Source organism: Lithobates pipiens, unplaced genomic scaffold (genome assembly GCF_037356315.1).
Source record: "Lithobates pipiens isolate NorthernLeopardFrog02 unplaced genomic scaffold, aLitPip1_a1.2 Scaffold_23, whole genome shotgun sequence".
NCBI lineage: Eukaryota > Metazoa > Chordata > Amphibia > Anura > Ranidae > Lithobates > Lithobates pipiens.
This window is the reverse complement of record NW_027507785.1, coordinates 112,699,752-112,714,128: the sequence shown is the minus strand read 5'-3', so window position 1 is coordinate 112,714,128 and position 14,377 is coordinate 112,699,752. Positions and strand designations below refer to the sequence as shown.

General features: G+C 41.0%; 1 protein-coding gene and 3 non-coding genes across 4 annotated transcripts in view; all 4 read left to right on the top strand.

Annotated features, from left to right (window-relative positions):
• GNL3 (G protein nucleolar 3) overlaps nt 1-14,377 on the top strand; it is a 42,530-nt gene that overhangs the window by 13,803 nt on the left and 14,350 nt on the right. Inside the window, exons 5-9 of the mRNA XM_077452204.1 lie at nt 6,760-6,837; nt 9,059-9,191; nt 9,581-9,684; nt 11,379-11,517; nt 14,154-14,241. Coding sequence (XP_077308330.1) covers nt 6,760-6,837; nt 9,059-9,191; nt 9,581-9,684; nt 11,379-11,517; nt 14,154-14,241 — 542 coding nt within the window. The remainder of the gene's footprint in view (nt 1-6,759; nt 6,838-9,058; nt 9,192-9,580; nt 9,685-11,378; nt 11,518-14,153; nt 14,242-14,377) is intronic.
• Nucleotides 9,376-9,451, top strand: LOC143928691 (small nucleolar RNA SNORD19). Its single transcript, XR_013262517.1, has one exon. It is a non-coding gene; the product is annotated as a small nucleolar RNA SNORD19 (small nucleolar RNA).
• LOC143928690 (small nucleolar RNA SNORD19) lies at nt 11,566-11,637 on the top strand. Its single transcript, XR_013262516.1, has one exon. It is a non-coding gene; the product is annotated as a small nucleolar RNA SNORD19 (small nucleolar RNA).
• On the top strand, nt 14,288-14,365 carry LOC143928692 (small nucleolar RNA SNORD69). The gene has a single exon (XR_013262518.1). It is a non-coding gene; the product is annotated as a small nucleolar RNA SNORD69 (small nucleolar RNA).

Below are 14,377 nucleotides of genomic sequence, written 5' to 3'. Positions count from 1 at the left end.
TGCACATCCACTGGTTTGATTTACCTGTTTCAACAATTGGCCTGGTAGTTGCTAATACACTACCTTACAACTGGTCTTTTTTTAGATTTCTCCGTTTTGTTCTGTTGCTCCTGTTATTACTATAGCGATTTCTTTTATTTTGATTTTTACCTTCCTTTCTTATTCTTTTGTGTCCGCATAGTACGCTATAGGGGCTTAGTCGGGACGCTCAGTCTCATTTGTGGACTGCCTGACTTGGTCATCCCTCTTAGCGACTACGAAGTATATAAACTAACCTACTCTAACCATTGCATATTGTTCTAGTTTCCTCCTGTCATTACTCATCCTTACAGTGCGGATAGTCTCTCTCGGTATTGCAGTAAGAGTTATAGCAGGCCTACTATTCGGGGGACATGTCGATCACAATAGTTTCACTAAACGCTAAGGGCCTTAACAGCCCCTTTAAAAGATCCCTGTTGTGGCGAGAGGCATTAGCCCAAAAGGCAGATATTTTATGCGTCCAGGAAACGCATTTCTCTGAGCTTAACTCCCCAAAATGCTCTCACAGGCTATTCTCCCATTACTTCCATGCCCGCTCAGACAAGAAAACGAAGGGTGTGATGATTGCTGTACGCTCATCCATATCATTCTCCCTCAAACACATTGAACAAGATACAGCGGGTAGATACTTAATCCTATCAGCCGTTTGTAACAACCAACCCCTGGTCTTGGTCAATCTTTATGCCCCCAATACGGGCCAAAAAGATTTCTATAGATCCATACTGAGCAAACTTCAGCCATACCCCAAGGAACACCTAGTGATATGTGGTGACTTTAATGATGTTCTTGACAATCAGCTGGACACCTCTAATACGAAGCGTAGACACTCCACAGCCATTTCTAGTGTAGCTTTACAGGAGGACCTCCACGATCCTTGGAGGTGCCTCCATGGTGCCGAGAGGGACTATTCCTTTTATTCGCATGCCCAACGATCTTACTCTCGGATCGATTTATTCTTAGTCTCGAAAACGGCGCTTCAGAAAATTAATCGCGCTACGGTGGGCCTCATAACATGGTCCGACCACGCCCCAGTATCAATTACTATCGCCACCTCTCCACTGGTGGCCAGACATACACTTTGGCGTTTGAATTCTGCACTCATTAGTACGCCGGAGACTCGAGAGCTGATTCGATCCGAGATATCGCAATTTTTTGACTCTAATTATGATTCTGTGTCTAGTCCCACTATCCTTTGGAATGCTCACAAGGCGGTAATCCGCGGAGTATGCCTCAAGCTGGGTGCACAGGAGAAGAAAAGGAGGATGGCAACGATTGAATCCTTCCTACAGAAAATTCGTGGTCTTGAAACTTCGAATAAAAACGCCCCTTCCCCCCAAATTACCAAAGAACTTAGTACCCTAAGAAATGACCTTAGCTCATTTCTTCACAGAAATTTTGAATTTTACTTAAGCAGGATGAGACTTACGTGGTATTGCCAAGGTGATAAGGCGGGGAAACACCTGGCACAGCAATATAAAAAAAGAGCCGCACAACATAGGATCCCCTTTTTGTTAAACCAGAAAGGTCAGAAAGTTAGCAATCCCAAAGACATAGCCGAGGAATTTAGTCTCTTCTATTCAAAGCTATATAATCTCTCCAGTTCCCCTTCAGAGCCATGTCCCGAGGAGGGGAATATATCTGGGTTCCTAGATCCGCTGCAGCTTCCCTCACTCTCCCCAGCACAATTAGAACTTCTCTCCCGGCCTTTTACCCATCAAGAAATATCTGACGCAATAAAGGGTCTCCCCCTTCACAAAGCTCCTGGGCCTGATGGGTACACTAATAGCTACTATAAAACATATGTAGACCAATTGTTACCTCACCTATGTGCCATACTTAATGACTTTTTAGCAACTGGGAAGATACCCTCAGAATCCCTTGAGGCGACTATCACCACTATTCATAAAGTAGGCAAACCTTCTCATGACCCCGTAAATTATCGGCCCATATCTTTGTTAAATACTGACACAAAACTTTACTCAAAGCTTCTAGCTGCTAGGCTGGCGAGTTTTATTTCTACCCTGATCCACCCGGATCAGGTGGGTTTTATCCCCTTGAGACAAACCTCAGATGGAACCCGTAGAATAATTGACATGCTTCACTGGGCAGAGCATCATCAAATGCCTTCTCTGCTGATATCATTAGACGCAGAGAAGGCATTTGATAGGGTCAACTGGCTCTATTTGAAAATGGTCCTTCAAAAATTCGGCATCACGGGCAAATTTCTCCAAGCCATACTAGGACTATATTCCACCCCTAGTGCTAGGGTTCTGAATTCGGGTCTACTTTCGTCTCCCTTTATGATTACAAATGGGACACGTCAAGGGTGCCCTCTTTCACCTTTAATATTTGCATTAATGATAGAACCGCTAGCGCAAGCTATTAGATCACACCCGGACATCAAAGGTTTGGAAATCAACCAATGTAGCCACAAAATCAGTTTATATGCAGATGACGTAATCATCTGGCTCACTGACCCAGTTCATTCTCTCCCCCCGCTTTGTGATATTTTACAAAGTTTTAGTCAAGTCTCTTTGTATAAGCTGAACCATTCCAAATCGGCGATGCTAGGCGTATCCCTCCCCACCCATCTTAAAACAAGTATATCGTCCATTTCTCCTTTCTCCTGGGCTCCCAACTCCTCTGTCTCTTATCTGGGCATCCGCTTGACTTCCCCAGCATCCTTGTTGCTACGTACCAATTTGGCTATTCTGACCCAGAAAATTCAGGAGACTGCCACTTCACTCCTCTCAATTAAAGCCTCCTGGGCAGGAAGAATTGCATTGGCTAAAATGTTTTTGTTACCTCACATTCTTTATATGTTTAGAACTTTGCCTTTACCTATTTTGAAACCTGATATTGCTGGACTACAAAGAATTATTAACAAGTTTATATGGGCGGCCCATAAATCACGTATCAGGTCCTCGTTGTTGTGCATCCCGACTAAATATGCTGGGATGGGAGTTCCGGACCTCAAGGCTTACTACAAAGCCACTGTTTTAGACCAAACCAGGAAACTTTGGGATCCAACATCCTCTCTGCCATGGACTTCAATTGTATCCGCTGATATGGTGTCTCCTCCATCACATCTACTCGCAGCCATCTGGATGGGTTTACACCCCACACATTCTCTATTACCAACAGTCAAAGCCCTCACAAACAACTGGAAAGCAATTGTACAATCTGCGGGCGGGCTACATATACAAGCTTTATATCGGCTACCACTCGCCTCCATTTCACTCATGTCCCAGGACTTATCGCTTTTTAGCTGGGCCTCAAAAGGCATTAAAACCCTCGGAGACTTATTTAAAAATGGTCATATTAAGTCCTTCGCTCAACTTTCTAAAACCTTTAACATCCCTAGTAAAGACTTCTACATCTACCTCCGGATCCGCCATGCTCTTTCCTCTGTACATATGTCGAGCTGCTCTTTGACTAAAGACATAATACAAGCATTTACTTCAACGATCAACAACTTTAGGGGTATTTCATACTTCTATGGTCTTTTGACAAAGCCCAGCCCGGAACGAGCTACTCCAGCGATTGTCTCATGGGAGCGAATTCTACAAATACAAGTCTCCCCAGCAACCTGGTACCGGGCAATCCGTTTTCCAGCTATTGTATCCAGAAATGTGTCACACTGGGAGACTGTGATGAAAATCCTATACAAATGGTATTACACTCCGTCTAAATTAGTAAGGTTTTTCCCGTCCATGTCTGGAAAGTGTTGGCGAGAGTGTAACCAAAACGGACATATTTACCATATTTGGTGGGAATGCCCGCTCATAACTACCTTCTGGGCCGGAATTTCCTCCTTCATCCAGAGCATAACGAATGTCACTTGCAGACTGACACCGCAGACGGCTCTCTTTGGTCTTGATCTTGCATCCTGGCCTTCAAAATTTCATACCATAATCACTCACATCCTCATAGCGGCTAGACTCGCTATTTCCCGTCGTTGGAAACAATCTTGCTCGCCCTCTGTCCCAGATGTAATTTTAATATTAAACAACCATCTGTTGATGGAATTCATGTTTGCGAAAGCACATATGAAATTGAGTAAATTCTATGCAACTTGGCAGTACTGGTTACTAGATCCCAGAGCTCAATTGCACCATTGATCGTAACAGTCTTTCTTGTGCCCATATACCATTGTCCTCGGACGGATAGATGGGGGGATAGTCCATCTGACCCCCATAGGTCCTGGATCCGAGTCCTCTGCGGTGTGTTTGCCTACAGTATTTAAGTATTTCTCGTCTTCTACCCTCTTTAACGCCATAATCACCCTTTTCTCAGCTCATCCTCCACTTTTCTCGAACTCTCTTTAGATACTCTGAGGGGGAGAGATATGAGGCAGTCTCTCCCCGCCAGTTATTCCTTCTTTGCTAAGGTATCATGGTCTTGCGCCTGTCACCTCTCTGCCTCTCGTTTCTCGCTTCTCTCTTCATAATTTGTTGTGTAACATTACCCTTTTGTCATGTTAAGTGTATTGGCTTTGATATGGCATTATTTACCTTGATTTTTTTTATGTTATCTGTGCTGTACCTGCAGTTTTTGGTTCAATAAAATTTTTGAAACCTAAAAAAAAAAAAAAAAAAAAAAAAAAAAAAAAAAGTGGTGTCAGCCTTTCATTTAAATCGGAACATTATTTTGCCTTCTTTTTTTCTCTCGCCCTTTGCCATCTTCACAGCCTGGGAATCTTAAACCAGCTCTGGCCTCCACTTGTGTAGCCAGAAATGTAGCAGTTTGTTTAACACAAATACAAACACACTTGTTGGCAGGTACCTCTAGAGAAGATTCTGAACTTTCCCTCTGCTCTTTTGTGGGGTTTTTGGCTGACTCTTCAGCAGTAAGAATGACAGCTAGGACCTTGGCCTTAGTGAATTCGGCCAGAAGAAGCCTATTGCTTAAAACCTGGTCAGGTTACGCTGCCTCAAAAATTGTGTCTATGTGGTCTTCCCTTAACGGGCGATCATCTTTTTGCCCCAGGTCTGCAAGAGGTGCTGGAACGTACGGTCGATAAAAAAAAAAAGGCCTTTCCAGAGAATAAGAAAAAGCCAACCAGTTTTTTTTTTCATGGCCAAAGTAGGCCGCAAGTTCTAGAGGAAGGGACAATAGGCCCAAAAAACATTGGCAGAGGTAGAGGGGGCATCTTGTTTAACCTTCAACAACCCGCCAAGCCACACTGACTCGTGTCTCCCAGGGAGAGGAAGATTGAGGGCTTTTCTCTTACAGTGGGCAGCAGTCACCTCAAGTCCATTATGGACCTAGTGACCAATGGGCACAGACTGTAATTTTCTTGCCAGCCACCAGAGCGATTATTGTTCACCTTCCCAAGATCAGGTAAAAGTGAGGGCCATGGGTCTCGTTAGATCAAAAGGTCCTGATCCCAGTTCCCCTATTGGATCAGGGCATTATCAGGTACAAGCACTTTTGTATGGGGACGTGCTCTCTATCAAAAACCTGCTTTACCCAAACTGTTTCATGGCCACTTAGGATTTGAGGGATGCCTATCTACACATCCCTATCCATCCAGCCTTCCAACACTGGTCTAGAGCCATGTTTCTTAACCTATTTTCATTTGCAGCACCCTGTAAATGTCTATCCTGAGGCACCCCATTCTAAAATGTAGAACAAGTAAACTAATATTTTTACATATTGCAGCATCATCCACACACGTAGGACACCCAACGTTAGAGGTGACTTATTTCTACAATGCACACTGTTACTGACTAGTAATCCAGCATTTCTTTATCCCCTCAGTTTCTCTCCTTCACTAGTGCTGATGGACAAGGGAAAACAAGGAAGTCCTCAGGCACTCAACATCCACCTTATTAACCCTTTTAATGTTCTGCTCCACCGTTTGGCAGCACACATTTTGAGTTATGCTAACTCATTGAAAAAGTGGACTTTAAAGGGTTAACGTATAATGTAATTTGTTAGGACATTGGTAGCTGACCTCCACGGTGCCCAGGTTGTAATGCTGCACAATAAAACCTGTGGCTTTGTGTAACAGGAGGTTTGATCCTCCCAATGGTTTGTCGAAGTTTTTTTAGGCATTTTGCCAAAGCACCTTGGAAGAACTTCTGGCATCCTGGTTGAAGTAGGCTGATATAATGCAATGCAAGAAATACATGTTGCCTCTATATAGGCATTGCCTTGCAATGGGGTTTTTCTCCTGGAGAACAAATTCTCTGTATGACCTTGTATATGTTTCAAACTTTTTTGAGTAATGTATAGGCATTTTACCAAGGCATCCCTGAAGGGCCCAGAAGGCAGGCCAGTAAAGAAGAGTGGTTCAAAGGGGAAAGGGAGACCTACGGAGACGGGAGAGGGAGGGGACAAGGGAGAGGGTCAGACAGGGGGAGGAACTTTCACTATTCTAACAATCGTGCTGTATGCTTGTTCCAGTTTGGTGAGTCAAATATTAAAGCTAGAGGCAGCTAGCAAACTAGAGCTTTCAGAAAAAGGCCTGCAATGGCATAAATATTTTTTACCTGATGGCTGTGCGTCATCATATTTGCCACCTTTTTTCTCTGTAATGTTTAATATATAGATTCTACGATTTCATAGGTTGTGGGCTGTTTTCATGAAGTGATATAGATGCTCTTAATCAGTTGGATGTGAAAAATTGTTCTGCTTTAGTACTTCAATCTCTTGACATTTTTCTAAGTTTAAAAATTGCTTTATAAAAGCTGCTATATTTTTTATTTTTTTAAGGAAACTGAAAAAGCTACAAAACCAAAAAAGCCAGTGGCTAGAAATTCTGTTAAATCTTTTTGCATAGAGGTGAATAAGGTAAGTTCAGACATGGCGAGTGTTTCACAATGTGTGACAGTTTGAATTTAAATATGCCAAAAAAGGTGCTGGAATTGTATAGTAATCTATGGTGGTAAATTTATAACAGTTTTTTGTATGCAGTTTCTGCTAGTTAGTGTTCCTTTTTTAGGTAACTACTTTATTTGTACATTAGGTTAGTGTAAAGGCAACTCCTTTCGCAACATGTTACACCTGTATTTAGGGTGTAACATTTTGCTAAGCATTCCTGGGAGGCCCCCTGAGCCTCTCATTCACCGCCGATGGACTCTGTTCTTAAAGGGCAGAGAGCTGGAGAAATACTTTGCAGAACCCTGACATTGCACCCACGATCCACTGATTGCAGATGTAATGCTTTGGAGACTCCAGCTGGAAAAAATGTGCATTTTTTTTTTTTTGCCCCTGCAAAATATGTGCATTTATTCTTGTTGACGGTGAATTTAGCCTTTAACCGCTTGCTGACCAGCTACATACCCATACGTCACTGGACTTCAAGATGTTATATGGTTAAATGTAAATATTTTAACCACTTCAGCCTCAGTTTTAACCCCCTTCCTGACCAGAGCACTTTTTACAACTTGACACTGCGCCGCTTTGACAATTTCACGGTCATGCGACGCTGTACCCAAACAAAATTTGTGTCCTTTTTTTTTTTTTCTTCCAACAAATAGCACTTTCTTTTGGTATTTAATCACCTATGTTGTTGTTATTTTTTGCGCTGTAAGCAAAAAAAGTGACAATTAAAAAAAAAAAAAAAAAAAAAAAAAAAAACACAAAAAAAATTTTTTTACTTTAATAAAAATCCCCAATTGTAAAAATTCATCAGTTTAGGCCAATATGTATTAATATGTAAATGTCACTGGCAGGGAAAGGGGTTCACTAGGAAGCGATCAAGGGGTTAAATGTGTGTTCTAACTGTATAGGGATAGGACTGAGTAGGTAAAGGAGACATATATCGTTCCTACTTTGTAGGAACAAACGACATGTCTCCTCTGCCCTGACAGCACAGGGATTTGTGTTTTTCCACACACAAATCCCTGCGCTGGGTCACATGGCCGACGGTGATGGGGTTCCCCCCTGTGCAGTGGGCGCACTCCCTCTGGTGGCTCATAAAGGGAACGCCATATGGGGTTTCACGCAGGAGTGCCATTCTGGTAAATTCTAGTAAATAGAGGTGAATTGGTTAATAAGGGCTCAGTTTTGCTGTGCATGATGAGGTCCGGTGGACACTATGGCCACCTGTGCTCATTACTCGCAGTGACAGAATAGGATCTGCCATAGTAAACAAGGCAGATCTGTTCTGACAGGGGATGACGCACAGATCCTATCTTTCTGCTATGCAGGAAGACTGGTTTGAGTATTGTCCCAGGCAGCCCACCACAAATCTCCCCCCCGCACTTAGTAAACACACACTTAACACTGGTTCCCAAAAAAGTGTCAAATGTGATTTAAGTGTCCGATCTGCTTGCATTAGTGTCGCAGGCCTGCTAAAATAACCGCCATCACTGATAAAAAAAATAAAAATGCCCTAAATCTATTACCTATTTTGTAGACGCTATAACTTTTGCGCAAACCAATCAATATGTGCTTATTGGGATTTTTTTTAAAAAAAAGGGTTTTATAGCAGAAAAAAAATATTGTGGATTTATTTTATTTTTTTTAAATTGTTTTTTGGTTGTAGCGCAAAAAATAAAAAACCACGGAGGTGACCAAATACCACCAAAAGAAAGCTCTATTTGTGGGGAAAAAGACAATTTTATATGGGTACAGCAATGCAATGCTGTATCGCTAAAAATTGCCTGGTCAGAAAGGGGGGGTAAATCCTACTGGGGCTGAAGTGGGTCATTTTGTAGATCAGCAGTGTAAATATACACACAACTGTCATGTACCCTGCAGTAAACAACATTTCTATGTAGTCTAGAAGGGTGAGCCTGATATCATTGCTAATTCCAAAGCCTTTAGGGCTTCAAGGGGACGGTCTACCAAGGTGGTGAAAAACGTGAAATCTAATGTACATGTCCATTCAAAACAAATATTTTACTGCCTTTGAAAATAATTGGGCAACCCTACATGGTTGAAGCAGAGCTAAGAACTTACATATATTATCTACAGAAAAAGGTACTAAAGGGTAGCAGAAATCAAGCATTGGATCTATCTCATATGCAAGCATATATATTTTATTTATGTCCTAATTCCAATGCAGGTGATTGAAGCATCGGATGTTGTCCTGGAAGTGTTGGATGCTAGAGATCCTCTGGGTAGCCGGTGTCTGCAAGCAGAGCAATTGGTTCTTCAGTCTACAAAGAAGAAATTGCTGCTTGTCCTCAATAAAATTGGTAACTTGAATTTGGGAACCTTGTCTTGGAAAAAATCAATTGTTGGGCTGATTCATTAAAACTGGATGAAAAGAGATTTCCTAAGTTAAGTTACCACTAGCAACCATTTTTAGGTTTCACTGTTGGTTTTTATGGGGGAAAAGTTTTAATGAATCGGCCCTATAGTGTTCTGACTTTCAGAAACAAGAAATGAGGAGAATGTCACGCAGTCTGAGCAAACCATGAAGACTGTCAGATCCAACGCTGATCTTGTATTCTGTAGACTAAGATTATGATACAGAAATGTTGTTTTGTAGACCTTTCCTGTATTGGGGAATGCTGTTACCCCCACGCCCAGATTCGCTAAAGCTTTGTATAAACTTTATACAGTTCAAGCTGTTTTTCTCTAGATCTCGTTCCCAAAGACAATATTGAGAAGTGGCTAAATTTTCTGAACAAGGAAATTCCGACCATTGCCTTCAAATGTTCTACACAAGTGCGAGAAAAAAACCTGGTAAGTAATTTATTGTCAGTAGTGGTACTGTAATTAAAAAATTAAAACGGGTTAACTGCTTCAGGAAAATTTAAATCTTTTACTAAGAGCTCAGTGTATGTGTGCTGTGTATGATGAGTTGTCTGATCTGATATCTTTGATGAGCACAAGATCCAACTCTGAGATCAACACATGTCATCTGAACCTGTCCATTCATCGCTAGATCTCTTAGAAACTAAAATGGTCTTATCCATTAACCTCAAAATGTCAATGATTGTATTACTCGCTTTGAGAGTGCCCTATGCTATATATTTTTTTAAAAACTTAGTTTGAGCCAGTATTTTCTTTTTTAAACGGGAAAGTAAAAAAAAAAGGGGGGGGGGACCAGTGTTCAGCAGAGAGCGGGCTGCAGGAAAGATTTCGACCATATTTTTGAGATCTGTCCACATGCTTGGGCAGGCACCCGGCTCAGCCTCTCAGCGAGAGCCTGGGCTTCCCACTCCCTCCACAGCCCTCAGTGAGGAGCGGGAGGGGGTGCAAAGCAGACAGCGGTGGCTGACAGTCAACAGCTCTACTCAGGGAGCCCTAAGAACAGAGTGATCGGGAAGGTTTGATTTCTCGGTTCTTGAACCCGGCAGGGGACACATGCGTCATCGAACCAATGCTTCATCCACCTAGATAAGTTGCGATTCAAGAAAAAAGTTCCCATACTGATTATTTGTCATATGTGCGATCTTGATTCACTGACTCAGAACAGGTGTTGAAATTTTACATTGTGCATGTTCTGGACCTGTGACTCAAAATAAAATACATGCAAGTCATTAGCTTAGGTATCTAGCATTGATAACAAAATATATTTTGTAGAGTGGAGATTGTGACGTCATCCACCCACCTCCACCTCAGCCAATCAGAGGAGAAGCTTTGTATTCGTTCATAGAATACAAAGCTTCCCTTGAATGGCTGAGCTCAACTCAGCTCTGTTCTGGGAGTGGGACAAGTACCCATCTTGCTTCTGCAACAAACTGTCTGTTGTATGCTACATGCAGTTAACACAATGTGCCCAGCAAGCGCACCTGTTAGTGCAGTAAATAGTTTAATTTAGGCCAGCTTGGCCCAATTGAACTATTAGTGGATGTAAACTCTTGCATATACCCAGTGAACAGCCTTAGATATACAGAGATGAATCAAATCTCCCTACATAAGATTTACATGTATATCTGCTGTCTTCATCATTACATATTCTTTAGAAAATGCACATTGTGTTACAAATTTTCTCTTCCTGTTCACTGGTAGTGAAGTCTGGGCACCCCCCCCCCCCACACACACTCCATATTAGCAAAGGAAGGAAGTAATGTACAGAGCTGTACTGTGAATAGTTCAGCACTCTGCTAATCTATTTATAGCAACCTCTCACAACACAAACTTCAAGATTCCTTCTCTGAGAACTTGTCAGACATCATCAGGCTACTGAACAGAAGAAGCACACAGGACACAGTGCTTTGGAGAGAGATAAGAAAACACTAAAGATATTTGTGCCCAGCTCAAATTTAATGAATCAGGTTTACATCCACTTTAAAGAGGGACAGTGAAAGTTTAGATCAGCTTTAATGATTGCAATAGTCATGGTGCTTTTTTGGTCTAAGTAGCCACCTTGTTAACATGAGCGTTTCAATAAAGCAATGATTTTTTTTTTTTCTTCTCTTTTTATCTTAAAGCCAAGTAATGGTTCAAAGGCAACATCTAGCATTGTTGATATTTCCAAAGGGACTGTGTGCTATGGAGGAGATTCATTATTGCGCTACCTACATCGCTTCTGTCCATCACCTGATGAAGGCATTAAAGTTGGTTTAATAGGTATGAAAGTGTTTGGTGGTAAAGCTATAACCGTAAATGAGCAAATATGAGAAATGAGGATAACTACAAAGTCTGATGTCTTTGATGACTGTCAGATCCAACTCTGATCTCATTTATTTACTATGCTTGTGTAATCTCCTTTTTTTTTCTAACTTAGCAGACCTGTATGCTGGTAATTCGGATTTGAAAAATGTTGGTAGTGAAGCAAAAACTGCAAAATATGACATAAAAATTATTTTATTTTTCCAAAAATATATAAAAGTGAAAGATGAAACTCCATTCTAATGTTTGAGGCCACGTTTTCAAGCGTTTGAGTTTTTTTTTTTTTTTTTTGTAGAAGAATTTTGTTTTTGTCAGGCATTTTTCAACTAAAAGGAGTGGAGAGCTGCTGTTTGAGCAGAAAATGTACAACAATATGCTCATCTCACTTTTTTTTTTCAGGTGTTTTCATTAGTCTGTGGTGACAAAAATGACTAGTTCTGCCTAAAAAGTAGCTTGTTTACTTTTTTTTATTTTTTTTGAGCAGCAGGCCTTTTGCAACATGCAACCATATGCTCAGATGCGAACAAGGGCTATTGAAAACAGTAGTTTTTTTGCTTCTTGAGTACTTTTGGGCTTCAAGCTCTACAAAATGCTCAATGCTTTCATTTAAGTACCTATACTGAGTTTGCGGTGCCATTTGCATCATTTCAAAGATCTTTTTGCCAGATACGTACTGTGAGTGCTAACGTTTTTTTAAACTGCCCACTAGATGACACTTTAATCCCTTTCTATACACAAACATGCACAGGTGGGGGGGAATCGCATGGGTTTTGGACTGTGATTCCTTGCAGTATGATTTGCGCCATTCAGTTTGTTGCAAGTTGCACCGCAAAGAATCAGGAGCATTTGGGCAAGTATCGATTACGTGCGTAAATGCTTGGTATCGGCACATCCCTATAAAGTACATCTAGCTACTCCCATGAATCACGGAATGTAAGTTCCCCTTTTCTGTCAGAAAATGCAAAGTGCAGCACTGATATGTTAACAAAAAACATACATGCAAATACTGTGCTAATGTGCTGATGATGCCATGAAAAATAAACAACCTATTTCCAGCAAAAACTTATATCCCAGTAAAAGCCGTATGTCCATTTATATAGGCACAGCAGGTAGTTCAAACGCTTCTGCCCAAGCTGTCCTGTCTCGTGTAAACACAGGTGTTGGAGTTGGGACATCGTATGTCTTCCTAAGGGGGATTGCAATCAGAAGCAAGAGCGTTTCAGCTACCCACCGTGCCTATACAAACAGACCTATGACTTTTTTACTAGGATATTAAAGTTTTTGCTGAAAATAGATTGGTGCACTACAAGCACCTTTAAGAGTACCCGTGTAAAGGGATTTTTAAATAAAATGTGGTTTTCAATGCTAAAACACCATCCAGATTGTTTTTTTCTTATGTGCACATACAATCTCTGAGCGGCAAGTAGCCTGCAAAGTCTACTAACATAGTGCCCGAGGGTGGTTCAACTGTGTGCTTTGACCAAACTTAAGTGTGCGGTCACACACCTTGAGGTGAGGAAGTTTGGAGCACCATCACAAGGATCCATTGCAGTTCACATTAATCTGGAAGTTTATTTATAATGGACATCTGAGCACTTAATATGCACTTGGGACTTTACTATTTATAATTAACCACTTAAAGACCAGGCCTCTTTTTCAGACTCGGTGTTCACAAGTTAAAAACAAGTTTTCTCTTGTATTTACCGACCGACACAGCTCCTTTCTGTAACAAAATGGGTTGTCAGCCCTATCACTGGAGATTACTACAAGTTTTTATTTTTTTATTTTTTTTTGCTAGAAAATTACTTGGCACCCCCTAACATTATACATTTTTTTTCTAACACACTAGAGAATAAAATTGTGGTCATTGCAATAATTTTTGTCACACCTTTTTTGAATATTGTGAAAGAAGATAATCTTACGCCGATAAAATTGATACCCAACATGTCACGCTTCAAAACTGCCTGCTTGTGGAATGGCGTCAAACTTTCTTTTAAAAATCTCCATATGCGACGCTTAAAAAATTCTATAGGTTGCATGTTTTGAGTTAGAGGAGGTCCAGGGCTAGAATTATTGCTCTAACGATTGCAGCGATACCTCACGTGTGTGGTTTGACCGCCATTTTCATATGCGGCGCTACTAACGTATGCGTTTGCTTCTGCGCGTGAGACGTCGGGACGGGGCGCTAAAACAAATAAAAAAATAAAATAAAATCTTATTTGATTTATATTTACTGTTTAAAAAACAACAAAAATTGGGTCACTTTTATTCCTATTTCACATGCAGATGGGCCTATAATCTTTATTTCTGGTGTATGCTAGGAAATTAATATTGCTGTACAAGTGTTTTTTGGGCTTAATAAAATAGTCAAGCATTTTTCAGTTTATTGGCATCTTTATTTAGACCAGTGACTATTGTAGAGCACACCTGTAGCACATAACTTCTGAAGACAGTACACCCCTCTAGGATTAAGCCTGCCCTCAAGAGGATGGGAGCTATGAGGAAAAAAAGTTTTTGCTTTTAAGAGGTTCATTTTTAGACACAATGCTCCATATGGAAAATTAAGCATCTTCATTTTAATGTTTTGGTTCCAGGATTTTCAAATGTTGGAAAAAGCAGCCTAATTAACAGCCTGAAGCAGTTCAGAGTGTGTAATGTTGGTGCTTTGAAAGGCACTACAAGGTAAGATCTTTGGTCTAAGACTATTATTTCATGACTGTCCTTGTGTTTAATGAGGTGTATGATGACAGATTGGAACTGACAATCCAATGGAGGGTCCATTCAATCCAACTCTGAACCTTTTGAGTTACTTTCATAT